This window comes from Charadrius vociferus, unplaced genomic scaffold (assembly GCF_000708025.1).
Source record: "Charadrius vociferus isolate BGI_N301 unplaced genomic scaffold, ASM70802v2 scaffold192, whole genome shotgun sequence".
Lineage (NCBI taxonomy): Eukaryota > Metazoa > Chordata > Aves > Charadriiformes > Charadriidae > Charadrius > Charadrius vociferus.
In genome coordinates this window covers 3273941-3291695 of record NW_009647437.1, presented here as the reverse complement: position 1 = coordinate 3291695, position 17755 = coordinate 3273941, and the positions used below count along the sequence as shown (strand labels likewise).

Genomic DNA, 17755 nt, shown 5'->3' with positions numbered 1-17755 from the left:
CAGGAATCTGCAGGAAAACCCACAAAACCTGAGCTTGAAGTCTCAAACACAAAGTTACTCACATCCCCTTACAGATCTTCCCGCTTTTACACAAATAAATTGCTCTGAAGTACAGAACCTGTGGGTGGTAACTATCTCATCTCAAATCAGCCATGCTATTCCTGCATTTTGATATTTATTCTTAAATTTCGGAAGTGAAGCCTATGCATTTGCAGAACTTGTATTACTTCTCCAATGCCAAAACCCAGCATCTAGAAGCACTGCTGCTCAGTAGAAAGGTCTGAAATGAATGGAGGCAGTAGCCATTTACTCAGGTGGTAAAAAAAAAAAAAACACCAAAAACAACATTATGAAATAATTTTTTTTTTTTCATCTACAGGAAAGACTCAAACCATTGCCGCTAAGGTTGGAAAACTGCATGGCTGTTCCTTCTTTCCACAGCATACTGAGGAAATAAGTCTGCAGTACATTTCCTCTCTAAGCTCTGCTTAACTCCTTTTATTCATATTCTGAACCCTGTGCTATGAGGGAATGGAATTCTCCCCAGGTGCCACTGAATCTATCCATATAATTTTAAGATGAATTGATATGTACATTAACACAAATCCATTCCTGGCCCAAACAGACATGAACCAGGTAGGGGGATATTTCTTCCCACTGCATTAAGATGGTGGATAGAAGGCTATCACGCTCATCTGCTGAATTTTTGTCTTAGATCAGACTGTGATCCTTAGAAAGGGGTACATATATCTGTTTGAACCTGCCAAAATGGGAATCTGATCTTGGATACAGTAACTCAAGAATTCATTCTGTTTCCTCATCATACAGAGAGGAGGAAGAGAAGAAGAGGAGGAAGAGAAGAAGAGGAGGAAGAGAAGAAGAGGAGGAAGAGAAGAAGAGGAGGAAGAGAAGAAGAGGAGGAAGAGAAGAAGAGGAGGAAGAGAAGAAGAGGAGGAAAAAAAGAAAAGGAGGAAGAGAAGAAGAGGAGGAAGAGAAGAAGAGGAGGAAGAGAAGAAGAGGAGGAAGAGAAGAAGAGGAGGAAGAGAAGAAGAGGAGGAAGAGAAGAAGAGGAGGAAGAGAAGAAGAGGAGGAAGAGAAGAAGAGGAGGAAGAGAAGAAGAGGAGGAAGAGAAGAAGAGGAGGAAGAGAAGAAGAGGAGGAAGAGAAGAAGAGGAGGAAGAGGAGACGAGGAGGAAGAGAAGAAGAGGAGGAAGAGAAGAAGAGGAGGAAGAGAAGAAGAGGAGGAAGAGAAGAAGAGGAGGAAGAGAAGAAGAGGAGGAAGAGAAGAAGAGGAGGAAGAGAAGAAGAGGAGGAAGAGAAGAAGAGGAGGAAGAGAAGAAGAGGAGGAAGAGAAGAAGAAGAGGAAGAGAAAGAGAAAAAGAAAAAGCTAAAACTGTGGAAATAAACTCAAGCCAGAAAAAAACCCTTAGATTTTCTTTTTTTTTTTTTTTAGCTTTATGTATATGTGTTATCATTAATAAGAGTCATGAGACTAGCTTAAAGCTTTCCCTTTATGTATTTGGTATACAAATACTCAATATCATTACCAGTTTCCACAGAGTATAGTCCTGATTATTGCAATATATCACCAAGGTTTTTTTTAGATTTATTTCATACAAACAACAACATAACAACTAACATGCCAACAAAAGCAAACACTCATGGTTACTATAGCAAAAAACCCAGCTCAACCCTTCTAACTCCACAAAATACATCTCTTCTGTTTAAGTGAATCATAGAAGCTGGATATATGGTTTGTATTCCTGTAGCACAGTACTATCATATCAGCCATGTACATACATCATTTTTTATTACTTTGTATTATTGTCTGGGGCGTCAATACAGAGATAAAAACATTTGTGGGTCACTCTCACCAGCCAGGGTGTGAACACACCACTACAAGAAGTCAACTTAAAAAAGTTCCACTCTTAAAGAGTTTTGAATATCATATTTATAAAAGCTGTCTAGCATGATCAAATGCTACAGCCAAAATATTAATTTATCCCTGGTTTAGATCCTCAGACCTTGCACCCTTGAGGAATTCAGCAAACAAAACAACATTCTAAAAATTTTAACAAAGTGTTTTATCACTATGTCCGCTCACAAGATGTACCAGGCTTCACTGCCTCTTGCCTAATGATGAACTGGAATAATATAAACAGGCTGATCTGATCCTCTAAAGCCATACTTCTAAAGCTAAGTGAGGTCAGCACCACTTTCATGAGAAAAGTGGTAGAACCATTCCACAGCCTACACAATCGTATTACCTGGGGGTGAGGTGGGAGGGGTGGGAGGTACAACTATCTTGACACAAAAATTGTAGTATAGACTAGGCATAACACAAAGGTTTGCAGACCATCGCCTGAGAGACAACTGACTCCTTATTCCCCATAAAGATTATAGGCAAAAAGACAGTTCTACTTTATGGCTGTCAACAATATTGCAGTACTCCACTAGTGCCCATAAAGATACTGCTCAAAGAAGGCATAAGTTGTTTATTTTTAACATACAAGAAATAGCCTGACAAGTAATGGAAAAAGAATTCAAACTGGAAATGCCAGTTCAATCATGCCTTTTGAGATCCTGATTTTACATTGGGGTTTTTTTGTAGCTACTGGAAGCACCTGGTAAATGACATTGCTTATACACCACAGAATAGCTCTCCCCACAGTAAGTCTGCATCAGACTATGACAAATAAATCTTGCCAGACAATTACTTCACATGTCCTTAATGAAATTAATGTAGTAGTGATGAAGTCAAGGACATTTGCTGTCAGTAAGCCACTTCTAATCTAAAAGAGGACGTTGTATTTTGAGGGCTGGCTGTAGCAAAGAACCCCCAAAACCTTCTGCTAAAACACCACAAAGGCAACACACACAATTACCCATGCAAAATTTACTTCCTTTTTTATTGATGGTCTCCAAGAGAAACGTTTAATATTTCTTGGCCTTCTAAGCTTTTTTGCACTACATTTACAGTAATTACTTTTGTGATAGCAAATATCTGGGTAGAACAAAAACATCTGCATTTGACAGCTACATTCCTCTGAAACACCAGCCCACCTTGCTTCTTTTTGAGTGTTTATGTATAGAATAGCAGCGCCTCCCAAAAGTTTTCTGTTATTTCTCTTTAAAGCTAGTTTTGAGACTCTGAAAGCAACAGAATAGTGACTTATAATTTAGGAGGAGAAGGAATAGTAGCAGCTATTAATTTAAAAGAGTTACGACTCCTGTGCCAAATGCAGAACTGCTACAAATATAAAGACATGATCATTTAACAAAACATTCACTGTCACATTGGGCAGCGATTAGAAGTTGTTGAACGTTATGCCAGAAGAATGTATTGTTCTAAATGGGGGGCTGTCCAGGAGACAAAAAACAAGTCGGCAAACATCAGAATAGGTTTTGATAAGCAGTCTGGGAACAATTACAAACCAAGAGAGTATACATAAAATTGATATCCTATTTCCAACCTCAGGTTAGGTACGGACCATATTTTTTTTTTCCAGTGCTGGGAGCTAACCAATTAGAGCTAAAAGATGACCAGAGAGCAAAACAGTCTCTGGAAGAGTGGGCGAGTCAGGAGGACAAAGTCAATTTTACATGAGCAAAACAGGAAAGAGGAAATATTACCAGCTGAAGATAAAGGAGTGTGTCAGCCACGCTCTGTGGTGGATTCTGCAGGCTGCCAGACCTTCGGGACTTCTGCATGGAAGACTTTGTGAGGTATGAATACAGGCTTTAAAAAGGGAAACAGTTTCTTTCTAAATAAACAATGCATTATTTTAAGAAGATCAGCTGGGGGTTAGGAGGGGTGCTCACTAATATTATTTCTTCCAGGTAAAAGATCCTCCCTAAGACAAGCCAGGGGAGGTAATCACAGCCAGTCCCAGATAAAACACTGTCCGAAAGATGTCCTTTCAGTTGGAAAAAAATTTGAAAGAATCCATTTTAAGAAAGGCTTACGATCAGCATTATTGACCTGGAGAGGAGATACCTGGTGCTATCAGGAGTCTTCTCTCCCAAATGTGCTGGATAGAGCTTTGAAATATATACCAAAACCAGCTGTTGGTACTGCATTGATTAACTTAGAAAGGCGTACCAACATTGACAAGATGTAAAAACAGTAAGTTTTATCCTGGCCAGTCTCCCTCCATAGGAGTCAGCAATTTTTCAGGTGGTACCTCCCATGTAAAGGTTGCTATTATTTTTACCTTTTATAGTCACGGCAACGCAGTGTATTTCTTCTGGTTCACCCCATCTTGCAATACATCCAACATAGCTAGCTCTCATTCTTCCTCTGTCCCTGCTTGACAGTACATCCAAGTGCTCAAATTCAGTCATTCACTGACTGTAATGTAAAGCACTTGTTACTATGTGCCATCTTTCAAGCAGAAGTGATCTTCCTAAGTTAATTTTTCTGAGCAATTTGTGCTTTTGGATATCCAGCTGTTCTTCAACATTCTTCTCCAACAGCTCAATCCAAAACATTCCAGTTCATCCCTCACTGTATTCAGTGTCTAGCTTTCACATCCCTCCTTCCTATGCACCATACCGACCACTGAAATGTGAAGTAAATGTTTAAGTTTAAACACTCCAACAAGGGGGTGCTTCTAGACAGATTTGGGTCAGTATTACGGGGCTTATGCCAAAGGATGTTGTGTTAGCTGAGTAATGCAGTATATTTTTTCCAATTGCTTCGACCACTAACCAACTACATGACATCCTGAAAGATTCCTTCTTTAAAATACATAATGAAAGAATTTAACATGAAAATAAAAAAGCAGGAACAAACTCATCTTAATTACATACAGACAGAGACCAGTGAAACAGCATGAGATGTCTGTAGTTTGGGTAAGCTAAGACCTTAATTTTTTAGGTATTATTCTTTCTTTTGTTGAGGATATACATCCAGGTAACGTTTACATTTTTTGCCATCAACAGAGCCCTAAGGTCCCTTAACGCAGCTTTCATTTTGTTTTCTTGATAAATACCATCAAACTATGCTTCCAAAAAGAGTTGTCATTAGGAAGGGAGCCTCCAGGCACCACATTACACAGTTGCCTGGTTCATATCAATGTGAATTGGGAAAAATAATCAACCACTTTAAAATACAGCTTTAAAATCATGCAGTTGAACTTGCCTATACTATTTACATGAAGTATCCTGTAGTCATTCCATGCAGTAGTAAAATTTACTACAATTTTTCCATAAGGCAATAACAACTGGAGATACACAATAGCATCAGGTCTTTCTCCCCTCAAAGAGGCTTTAGACAGCAGCAAAGCCCTCCTAGCATAAACAGTACTTTAGACCTCTAGAAAATTTGGAACAATTTCAGATTTGGTACAAACTATAGATGTATTCTAGTACTCTTCTTGCTTCCCCTCTCATTGGATTCATGTTCTTTTTTCTTCAGAAACGCTTTTTTAAATTTTTTTTTTTATTTTTGTTTTTTTTTTCTGTCTTGCAACTCTGATACTTTTTCCATTCCCTCACTCATCAGTTATTTGCTGGCTGGTTTGGAGAAAGACCCACACTGAGGCAGGCTAGTCATAGCAGCAGAGGCAAGAAGCCAGCACCTATTCCAGCATCCCTGGGAATGAGTTTCACTGCTACCTGTGTTATGTACCACAGTGCATGCAGGGAGCAAAGAGGGGATCTTCCACGAGCACACACTAGCAAGCCTGTGTCTAGAAGTAAGCATGAACTTGTGGCTTTCTCTACCAATATTAATTGTTTCTACCAGAAATAACCTATTCTGCTACTCCTCGCAAAGTCTTTCCGCACATGAAATTGGCACTGATAGAAGCATAGGAGATAATATTATTTTCTGCTTTGGGGAAATCAGATTACCAGACAGCAAAAAGAAACCCACTCAGCAGCCCTCCAAGCTACTTTGCACACCATGTTTTCTTTGTCTTGTCCTCCCCTGAAACATAAATTATCAGTAAGTGCTGGAGGAAAGATCCAGGACTTGATGGACCAGTTGGTTTATCTGACATCACAAATACCCTGCTCCTCAAATAAACAACCAGTTTCTTCTTCTGCTTCTACCTCTGTCTTACCTATCTTTAAGTATTTGTAGTCCTCAATGACCTTTGTAGTCCTCAATCTGACCTTTGACTGTACAACATGAGGTTTTTTTACTATGCTTATTACTTTCAAAACACAATTTAGCAGCCACTGTATTTCCTGTTTCAATCATACCCATGTTCACACTCTGAAGAGATGTTGGCACCATTTTAAGGGCTTTTCTATTACTAATTTTCACTTCGTTCTCAAAGATGTGCAGCGACAGTCTTAGCTCCACACATACACAAAGTAACCCCAAAACCACAGGCAGCAGAGCTATTTTAAATGGCAACATGCAGCTTACAATGAAGAGCATTATACACTGATATAGCACCATAGTTCTAAAAGATCCTAAAGCGTTCAAGCTCACATTTAGACAGCCTTAATTTCATTTGTGACCTTTCTTTGCTCTGGTTTAGACAACGTCCCACTCAGCTGCTGGACTACACCTGTGGAGTCTGCTCCCTCTCTCCACTGAGAAAGCAGGCTGTCTAAAGACAACGCTGCATGGGTTTAAACCATCAGTTAAATATAGGCAATTCTGAATTGAAGTTAGTCTTCCAGCAATGCAACAGGATTTGCTGCAGTTTGGCTGAGAAACTCAGCCAGTATGTGATCACCAGAAAGTATTACAGTAGCTTTAATTTTTGCACAGAACAGACAAATTCATTGTTTTGAAAGGTCATGACAGTAAATCACAAGGAATTCAATTTATCTCCCTCGGACGGATGAACGGCTGAGCCAAACACAGAACAGTGGAAACCTCTGGCTCCAAGAAGTCTGTGCTGGTTCAAACCTGCTCTTAGGCAGCCAAACCATCCTTTCAGGTATACATTATTACAGCTTGTGATTTTCAAGTGATCTTTTCCCCTAGCTGTGCTATTGCAGCGAATTGTGTCATTTACAAGCATCAAAAGAATGGCCAATACATGAAGAATTTGTTTGGTTTTAACCAGGAAGTTTACCAATTAAATTATTTGTGATACAGACAGACATCATCATACTTGTCTCACACTCATTTCTCCATGTGTAAAACGACATAAGAAAAAGTACAGGGAGAGACATGGGAGAAGACACCATCAGCACAGTACAAAAAGACAAATACTGGAAAAGCAAATAAGCACAAGGATTAGTTTTAAAACCAGAAAGACCATGAAGACAGAAAATTAAAAGAATACTCTGAGACTCACATGTTTTTAGCTTCATAGTACACCCTGGAGGAGAGTGACACACCAGTAGCACACCTGACTTAACAGGGTCTTTGTGTATAGCTGAGAACAACAAAGCTAATGACCAGATCATACCTGAGTGGATGTATCACATCCTGCAATAACTCTTACCTAAAGCTTTTTGGGTACTCAACAACAGCCATGTTGATAACATCCAGTGCATGCTGATAGTGCTTCTGAGCTGAAAAGAGGAGGGCCAGTAGATGAAGTGAATTCATGTCATCTTTGCACAGCTGCAGTGCTTCTTGAAGATGTTCTATAGCATCAGAAATCTGGGAGGAGATGGGGTAGAAATAAAAAGAGAACACATTTCTCCTTCAGTCCTACATTATATCCAAAAGGTAAGAACAAATACAGTAATTAGAAATTCTGAAGAAATCCTACTTAGGCACCTATGAGAAAGACTTCTACTATCCGAAGAGTCTGACAAAATTAACAGACTGCACCGCTTGGAAAAAACACATTCTAGAGAAAAGTGTCTGCAGCATAACTAAATCACTGCTTATAAAAACAGGAGCACAAGACCTGACCCAGACAACCCCCTTCTCACTTTGACATGGTGCTTCTGTGCTGTAAACAGATCCACTACAAAGGCCCAATTCTCAACTCCATTTTCTAGGATGGGCGGTTGGATCTTCACCAGGGGGACAGCTTTACACGTCTACTGCATTTTGTCTCTTGTTATGGCTGTACAAGGCCTTTCATGATTTGGATCAAGAACACAAAAATTGAGTTTGAATGTCCAAGGGTAAGAGAGTCAAGATTCAAAATACTGTCAGAAAAAGAAATCTCTTTGCAAGCAGTGATGTAAAGAGCAGTCCTGACACTCACAGCAGCAGCATGTCATTAGAATCGTCTCACTTGCCAGAAAACTTAACATCTATAATGAATGCAAGTATATAACATACTCTTTATGATCCAATACCCTATTTTAGGCTATCTGTTCAAAAGAGAATTTCTTAGTAGATTTTCTTCCCTTTGGCTACCAGTAAGTTTTATATGGAGGGAGAATCTTTAAGATTCTCCAGTGTCTGAAATTACTGTTACTTAAATTATTCCAGATCTGTGTTTGACCTTGGAAGCCTGCAGAAAACATCAGAAAAATGTATAAATTTCTTTTTCTCATATATACCTTCTCTCTCCTTCCCTTAAGGGATGGAGAATGTAGCTCCTTCTTTCCTACTATGAGAACTTCCCACCTAGCAAAGCTCTGCAGACATTCTCCTGCCTTGCATACCACCAGTGTCAAATTCCCACTGCTTCCACAGATCACTCAGGAAAAAAGGTTGTACATAACTAAGGAAAGCAACAATTACACTGTCTGCAGTTACAACAAAGGTTGCTGATAATCTAGATCCCAGGTATACTTCTGGGAGCGTGGTATATAATCTGTTCATGGGAAGACTTCATGCTAATGTCCAAATGACATTTCACTCTTACTGTGCCTACGCAAGCCAAAGTACTTTAAACTACTCTATTACTGGTGACTCCATGCAAGTCTGGAGACCAGTGCGACTGCTCCACAGACATAACCCCAGGCTGGCATCTGGCCCTCGGCTTCAAAACTGCTGAACATCCTGGCTTAGATTCAGGTCGGGATATATGACTGGGTGCTCAGCTTTAATGAATTACTGCTTGTCAGTGGAGCTACTTTAACCACATGTGCTATTACAGCCTACTGCAAAGGTAAACACATCGGCTTAAATCACCAGTGTCCCCTCAGCAGCTTACTAGGACACATTTTCTTACAATGTAAAAACACTAGCAATGACAAGACAACTTGGAACCAAGTCAACAGGCATGAGACTGTAGTGGGCCCAGATCTGCCTGTTCACAAAGTTCTTCAGTACATATACCAGAGGTCTATAAATTTGACTTGCTAAGACAAAGCTGCTATCAAGACCCCTCTTGCACTCAGGACTAAAAACACCTCTTATTTTTTCTATTCCTCTATCTCACACCTGCACAAATAGTCATAAAGAAATTCCAAGTTTGGGGAAAAAATAAGTTCATTAGAAGAAAAAGAAAATCGGTAAACCAAACCACAGGGGGGCTTTGAGCAGCCTGTTCCAGCTGACCCTGCTCTGAGCAGGGACTGAACTGGGTGATCTCCTGAGGTCCCCTCCAAACTCAACTATTCTATGATTCTATTCAAAGACTTGGGAAGGTGATCTTAATTTGCTAGTATGAATCAGACAAAGAATGATACTTGCAACTAGTGTCTTCACTGAGGGACTTTGAAATTGTAAGGATACTTGACCTTACTTGCACACAAATGTGCAAACTAAGTCACTGAGACTTTGCTTTAGATGTGTAAATGTCTGATGGTCACACAACTGGAAGTTCATAACTCTAACAGAGGCCAGATATCAAAGAAGCTCTCTGACTGTTGTGACATACACGAAATCAAGCAGCACAAAAGTCAGTTGTGATTGGTCCTGCAAACCTCTGCCTGCTGAACAGGCAGCCACATACTGCTGAAATAGACATAATCTAAAATAATTTTCCCCTGTTCTGTAGCGTAGGGCTTGCAATGGTTACATCTTATTGCAGTGCTTCCCTCTAGAACCATCACAGTCACAGGCAATGGCTGGTTTTGGAAGTTAATCAAAACACCTGATTGTTTAAGTTAAGGCCAAAAAGATTCCTTAGTGCTGTAACATCATTAGTAGCCTACACAGTACTGCTGCTTAATGAGAAACAGTGGACAAAACAGACAAGAAAAAAATACCCTTTTATAAATAATATGAAGAGACTCTAGTTCTTTATGGGAAGCATTATACAAAACAACCTGCAACAGACCACGTACAATAAAATACAAACTAAATTTCTAGAATAATAAAAGCAAGATATTTGGCAGCAGTCAACACAAACTTCTTTTGAAAAGCAGAGATCATCAATCTATTGACAGATGCCATAGCTTATTTATTTAAGTAACTATGTAATATGAGAAAGATGGAAGCTAGCAGCCCAGATGGCACCCTGAAACTTCAGGGCTGTATCAGAGGTAGGCTGCTCATTTAAATTCCCTACAAGTGCTGCACTTTAAAGTAATCTTATTTCAGCTGGACTGCAAGTCCAAACAGGGCCTGCGATTAGAAGATGCTACCCTTCTCTGATTCATCCTTCTGTTAATAAATACACCACTCATGTTCTGCATGGCACACAGGTATATTCAGATCACACTGATTAGGAAGCAAAGATACTGCAGTAAGCCAGAAATAGCATCTTGCAGCACTAACCAAATAATGCCACAATATAGATTGTTTAGGCTGCCTCTTATATAATAGGATTTATTTCAATAATGTTATATGCTTCCTTAAAAACAACACTGGGATGTTACAATTGTAGGTATAAAAAGGAAAAGAGTATGAGTGTTAAAATAATTCCCAGCAGCAGAATGCACTTGCATATTTAGAATGGTAAATGAAACAGGATCTCCTAAGAGGTGTTTTCAGGCCTTATAATTTCACATCAGTTGTGAGTTACAGTTAATTAACCATTAAAACCGTCCTCTCCGTCTCTTTTTCCAGGGCAGGGATTATAGAAAGGAGAAAGCTTTATTGCCTGGCAAGAGCTTCCATTGAAAACAGACCTGCTAAAGTCCACCAGAACTTCAGAAAAACGGGCACAGACGTACCTGTGAGTTAAGTTATCACTTAATTCTTACTACAAGCTGGTTTGGATCACCACAAGACTCTAGGCCAGGACCTAGACAGAAAAGCAGCATGTGGCTGTTCAGTAGAGGAGGCACTAGCTGGCCTGGGAGAAACACAGACCACAACTACCCACATCCAGCAGCCACTGAAACAAGCACCTCCCGGGGCAAAGAAAAGACAGCAGTCTCGCCTTCTTGATACCAGAATAAAAACTGGAGAAAACAGCTGAAATATTTTCTCTGCTGTCTTAACTGACATTTATCTTATTTTTACATCCAGGCTCTCTGGAAGGCAGTAGATGTTTTTTGGATATTGCCACTTGAAACTTCAGGTCTGTTGGCAGCCCACAGATGAAATTGATAAGTGAGACCTCTAATTCTCAGCTGCTGGCCCCTGGCTGTCTTTCCCTTCCTATTTTCATGCAAAGAAAGGTCAAATCAAATCAAGTATTAAAACAGTACGAACCCCCCATATGTTGTTTTTATGCATCCGATACTGATTTACGTGGCATTCAAAGTCAAAAACACCACCACCACCCAAACCGAGAAAGGAACCAGCACTTAAAATTAACAAGAGCGCTGACTCTCTAGAGTCATTTCCATAGAAACTGGCCTGCTAAAAAACAAGGCAAGGCATTAAAATCAGTGAGCTTTAAAATGTTCATTCTACCTTGTTTTTGCTGATCCAAATGCTGTTACCACAGAAACAGGAGAAGCAGCTGAACCAGCTGTGGGGAGTTGGGAGTTACAAGTCCCATTTGTCGATTGGCTCAGCCAGCTGCCGGTCAGACACTGCAGGTGGAGATAACCAACACAGCAAACACTGACCTTGGCCTCAGGGCACTTCAACTTTGTGGGAAAACCAGACTGAGACCCTCCTTACAGGGGAGGGTCTTCTACTCTGTATTTGCTGAAAAATCCACCCCCAAACGCTGTGGGGCTGGCCTAGAGCAGGTCCAGAGGAGGGCTACAAAAAATGATCAGAGGACTGGAACACCTCTCCTTTGAGCATAGGCTGAGAGAGTTGGGGTTGTTCAGCCTGGAGAAGAGAAGGCTCTGGGGAGACCTTATCGCGGTCTTTCAATACTTGAAGGGGGCCTACAGGAAGGATGGGGACAAACTTTTAGCAGGGCCTGCTGTGACAGGACAAGGGGTAATGGCTTTAAATTAAAAGAGGGAAGGTTTAGACTAGATAGAAGGAAAAAATTTCTTACACTGAGGGTGGTGAAACACTGGAACAGGTTGCCCAGAGAGGCGGTAGATACCCTGTCACTGAAAACATTCAAGGTCAGGCTGGATGGAGCTCTGAGCAACCTGATCTAGTGGAAGATGTCCCTGCTCATTGCAGGGGAGGTTGCGCTGAATCACCTTTAAAAGGTACCTTCCAACCCAAAACATTCTATGATTCAAGACCCTCCAGGAGTCACTGGAGTCTTCCCTGTGACTCCTGTGGTCTTTAAGACACAGAGCCACACACGCAAGCACAAAGCACATCATCATCATCATCTTTCATTTTGGTTGCTGGTGGTTTTCAACTGCCAACTCTGCGAAAACCTTTTATAACCATTCCTCCTCTTGTCATGTCCTCATCGCATGTCAGAGGGAAGCTTATGCTTTTCATTTCCCTTCTCCCTTGCCCAGTGCTGACAGAGACAAGTGCTATTGGAAATATTTTGGAGTCTTCCAAGGAAGATGAATTGCTCCAACTTTGCTTGGCACTCTACCGATCAGCTGCCTCTCTTGCTTTGTCCCATGAAAACACTCTCTTATCTATGTAAGCTGATACCTAGATTTTTCAGTGTTGGGTAAGGTTGCCTTCTTTATTGCCCTTACCTATGGAAATAAAAAGGCCTATTTGTTGAGAGTAACAGTCAGGTATTATATTATAACCTAGTGTGTAGCAATGGCCTCATTTGTTGGTACTGTAGCATCGCCTGATGAAAGCCCTAACAGTGATGTTCAATAGCTAATGCAATCTATCAAAAAAAGGTATCATTTATCTTTCAGTTAATCAGAAAGACAATATATTAGATACTTTAAATAATTAAGGATATTAAAAATGCATTACCAAATGTTTATCATTAAGTAAACTGGCAAAAGAAGAGTAGGATATTTTACAGCAGTCTAAAAATAAAGATGTCTCAGGTATCTCCACTCTCTCTCTAAGCACGCGTTAAAGATTTATATCTCACTAGATGGAGAAGCGCAGGAGCAGCATTGCAGGGGTCAGGCTGACACTACATAACACAGATCACACATCTATGGTAACAGGGGAGACTGGCAGAACATCAAGGATGAAAATACACAGGTGAGGTAGACAAAAGAGAAAGTGAACATGAGGACAAGAGACTGAATGGAAAGAACAGGAGGGAAGGGAAATGATGAAATGAGACATATGAAACAACACTGTAAAGACAGGCTACAACTGGAGAAAAAGAAAGGGTAATGAGTTAAAATGCAGTGGACCAATAACGGTGAAAACAACAAAGAACCAATGACCACAAATATCTTCATTTTATTTTTAAGGATAGCAGCTGAAAAGCTGTAATATTTTTACTCATGGCAAGAAGCAGAAGAGGCAGCAGATCAGACAACCTCCCTAAGAGGCAAAAGCTGTGAGAGAAAGAAGCGTAGCCGGATATTTTTTAATGAAAGACCCTGAGCAAACTGCATCATAAAGCAGCCAGTAGGCAGATGAGAAAGTTAAATAAGCCATTTTAATTATCCTTTCTTATTGCAGACTTCCTCACAACACACTTCTGTCATTAGAAAGGGTTACAAAGTGACATTATCAAGAGTGTGCTCTCTTGGAACAATTAGCTTAACCTAATGAACACACAGCTCCCTTAATTAGCTCAGGAAAGTAAGAAGGATCCAACTGTTTGACTCTGTAGCGTAGACTACGGAGAGAAAACTGCAGCAAGCAGAAAGCCTGCCAAAGAAGGAAACTGATGATGAAATTTCAAATCCAGCTAGAGAGGCATTTAAAAAATAGGGGCTGTTCCGATAAAGACTTTGGCTTTTAAACAGAAGGGACAGAGAATAAAACACATCCCAATTATAAAAAAGACAGAAAAATAAAGCACAGCCCAAATGTTTTTTTCTGAAAGGCGGTGCAGTGTATTTTCTGATCAGCTTAATTTTTATGAGTTAACACCTGCAGCAGCATTCAAATGCCAACTAATCCCACTCGCTGCAGAGCTCCAGCACCCGTCAAAGCCTGACGCCAAACATGCCCAAGTATGGAATAAACCAATCCCCAGCGCAGAGAGCGTGCGATCTGGCGTGATACAGAACTGGGCAGTAATGAGAGAACCTTTGGAGTGGCCTGCAGCAGGACACAGCATGATACCCAGGGAACAGGAATAAACACACCTCGCTCGCCCCACCCAGACAAAGTTGCTCCAAGTGGGAACAGCACTGCTCACAAGTTAGAGCTGAATATGTGCCCTAGGAGAGGTCATTCCATGTGTCACAGAATTACTATTAAAGAAAAATAACAATCATAAAAAAAAACACTTACACAAACATATTCTGATTGATTGTTACCAATTCCAATGTAGGGAGGAAGGGATGCTGTTTAGCAAGTCTGGGTCTCGTTCAATAGGACTGTCCTCCCACCCTCTCATGACTCAGCGGTTGCCAGTTATCGCACATACCTGTCTGACAAGAGCCAGCTGCAGTGACAGGTAGAGGATGATTTGGTGATCTTCTGGGGCCAAGTCACGTGCTCTTTAAGGACAACCACACAATACAGAAAGAAAAGCGACTGTTAGATTGTACTTTACAGAACTCCTTCGTCACGAGTCACACACAAGCACAGAACAAAACCCAGTTCTCTCCTACTGAAAATTAGTCCAGTAATGAGGGGAGCACACCAAAATTAGACAAAAAGCACATCAATGCTGGCCTGACTAAGCCAGGCTCACAGGAACAAGGATGAGAAACACAAATGCCAGGATGTTATACAACTTACATGCTCCTTCATTAAATGCCACTTAATGTTTTAGAACTTCGATAACTGATATGGCGAAAGTAGCTCTTAACTCATGACAAACCCATTAAAGCATTATTTTTAGGTAATTTAGGTGAGGGAGATAGTTGTCCAACTTGTTCCTATATTGCCACTTTTCAAACAATAGGAGAGGGTTAGGTTAGCACTGAAAAAGTAGTAATTGTTTCTGTTATTATTGTGACTATAAGCATGTAGAGGACTAAAGATCAGGAGCCCGTGACGTGAGCTGGTGCTCAAACACACAAAACATCCTCCATCCTGCAGCTTCTAGTCTCATCGTTGACAGTAGACTCCTAATTTGGAAAGGGAATACACTGAGGGAGGACTGAGGATTTGATGGCAGGAGCTGAGCCTGGACCAAAACCAAGGCCCTCAGTTCTCCAGCTTGGACCTCTTAGATACTACTTTCTAGTCCACAGCAGGCAGTGTGCACTACAGTGATCCCTTGGCTAGTGAAGGCTGCAGTGCCTCCAGAACCAGGTATGGAGGTCCTTCACACAGGCTTGTGCAAAGCAGGGAACAGGGACAGGAAACCAGGGCAGAACTGTCCCTCTCAGACTACGCCAAGCATGAAACTGCAGTCTGAGTTTGCTAGCCTGTGGAGAAGCCATTAACCAAGGCAACGTGAAGATAATGTTTTGGGGACCTAACCTAGGAGTAACATGGAGAATTGGCTCATGCCACATTGGCAGCCCAGCCCAGGGACTAGTGGATTATGTCCTCGCTGACCCACAGAGCTCACCCCTAGCTCTGAGGCACAGGGAAGTCATTTCACATGGGAGAGATGGGGAAGAAGAAGGTCCCTCATAGCCCACTGACATTCCTGACCTTTCTGGGCTGTGTTCCAGGATACCAGGGAAGCCAGCACCTGCATCACACTACCCAAAGCAAGCACGATTAACGTCCTTATGAGGGATAAATGGCAGGCTGACAAGGCTGGTGGTTAAAAACCCTGCGAAAACTATTCATTTGCTAATAATAAACAAAAAGAAACAAAAATCAAAGAATTACTTCAGGAAACAAACCACACACCATTTTAATGGCAGCCACCTCTCCAATGCCATCTTGGCCTGTGAGCAAGAAGCTGTTGGTGTTGACTTTTGTAACTAATGGCCGTAGAAATTAATTTAATATAAATCACAGAATCGTAGAATACCAGGCTGGAAGGGACCTCAAGGATCATCTAGTCCAACCTTTCTTGGCAAAAGCAGGGACTGAGTGTGTCCTGTAACTCTGCAAGTCAAGGTGGCACTCAAGGATTCTGAAGCAATGCCAAAAGCATCAAGATGCAATTAGTACAAGCAAGTCACTAATTTCTCCCCCACTTTAAACAAAAAACAAACCACCACCACCACCCCCAAAAAAAACCCACCCTCAAAAACCAAAACAACAGCTAGACTCCACAAGATAGAACCCAACTTTGCCCTAAACTGTTGGAGCAGGGTGAGCCACCTCTTTCACAAGCAGCTCCTGTGAAACCTTCAGTAGCCTCTCCAACAATAAATAACAAGGGAAAGTTCATATGGGTGTATGGGAGATTAACATTGCTTTTGGAAAGAAACAAAGGGTTGTTATTTTACTGTTCAGTTTCCTCAGAAGGTATTAGAACAGTATTTCAAAGCTTCCAGCTGAAAAGGCCACTTGTAAAGATGGCTACAGGCCAAACCATGGCCTGAGAGATCACACATGTACCTTAAAAACACGTGAAAAAGAAGGAAAAGAAAAAAAAAGAAACCGAACTCAGGCATTTAGGAAGACACTAGTAGCCAGCTCACTGTCACAACATTCCTGTTGGCTGAAGTTTGAGTACATAATGTGTGGCTAGAAGCTTGTCTGCTTCCTAGCTAGAGTTAAGATACCGTGAAAACAAGCCGCAGCCAGTGGGAAAGGTCAAAGGATAAAAATAAATGCAGTTTAAAACCACTGCAGCGCTGTAATTGCATCAAAATTATGCAGCACTGGAAGTATTACATTGGAGTCCAGGAACTAGTGCGACTTAAAGTATACTCCTGATCTAAAAAGTGACCTAATAAATGACTTTTAAAATTTGATCTTTCAGATCTCCACATAGGGTAAATATCCAGAACTACATCCATGGTTTCAGCTTACTACATGCTCTTGCAACCACTGCAAAACCAGTGCAAGACAAATATGCTGGACTCCTCCTTGCTCAGCATCAGAAAAACAGCTAAGATCCAGTAACACGTTCAGCCTGCTACATCTGTACTTTGAGATACCAGAGATCTCAAATTTTCTTCACTATTGTAATGTATTTATGACCACACCAAACCCAGAATTAGATACTTCAGCCCAAGACTTAGAGCATATAAACTTCCATTTCATTGCCATCTGAAGTCTGTAGGCATCTACATTTGCAACATTAAATACCCAAACACCACCATTTTGGGTGGTGTAACTTAGTTGTGAGGTGTGAGCTTCTTGACCCTGTTACCTCTCTACCCCAACAGGACAGACAAAAACATTTTTTAACCCAAGCAGTTTTGCTTGAGGTAACTGTAGTTGCAGAGGAGTTTAATTCACAGACACTTTTAAGGCAGAGCCATTGGATCAGACTCTCCCACAAAATACAGTGGTGAAGAACCGGTGAGAGGTCACGACTTTGTACTGCTAGCTCCGTAGGCCACTTTTCATACAACAGCTCATCCAAACACTCATTAGAACAGCAATCATGACCTCCCTTATAAGTGCACTGATGCCAGGTCACCCCACAGCAGCCTACACCCTGGTGGTAAAGGTACCTTCCCACCCTGAGGGAAAT

At 41.0% G+C, this 17755-nt stretch overlaps 1 protein-coding gene across 1 annotated transcript in view; it reads right to left on the bottom strand.

The window, feature by feature from the left end:
- Positions 1-17755, bottom strand: part of TTC7A (tetratricopeptide repeat domain 7A) — a 139558-nt gene that overhangs the window by 47907 nt on the left and 73896 nt on the right. Inside the window, exons 13-14 of the mRNA XM_009880650.1 lie at positions 14621-14693; positions 7415-7575 (exon numbers count right to left, since the gene is read on the bottom strand). Coding sequence (XP_009878952.1) covers positions 7415-7575; positions 14621-14693 — 234 coding nt within the window. The remainder of the gene's footprint in view (positions 1-7414; positions 7576-14620; positions 14694-17755) is intronic.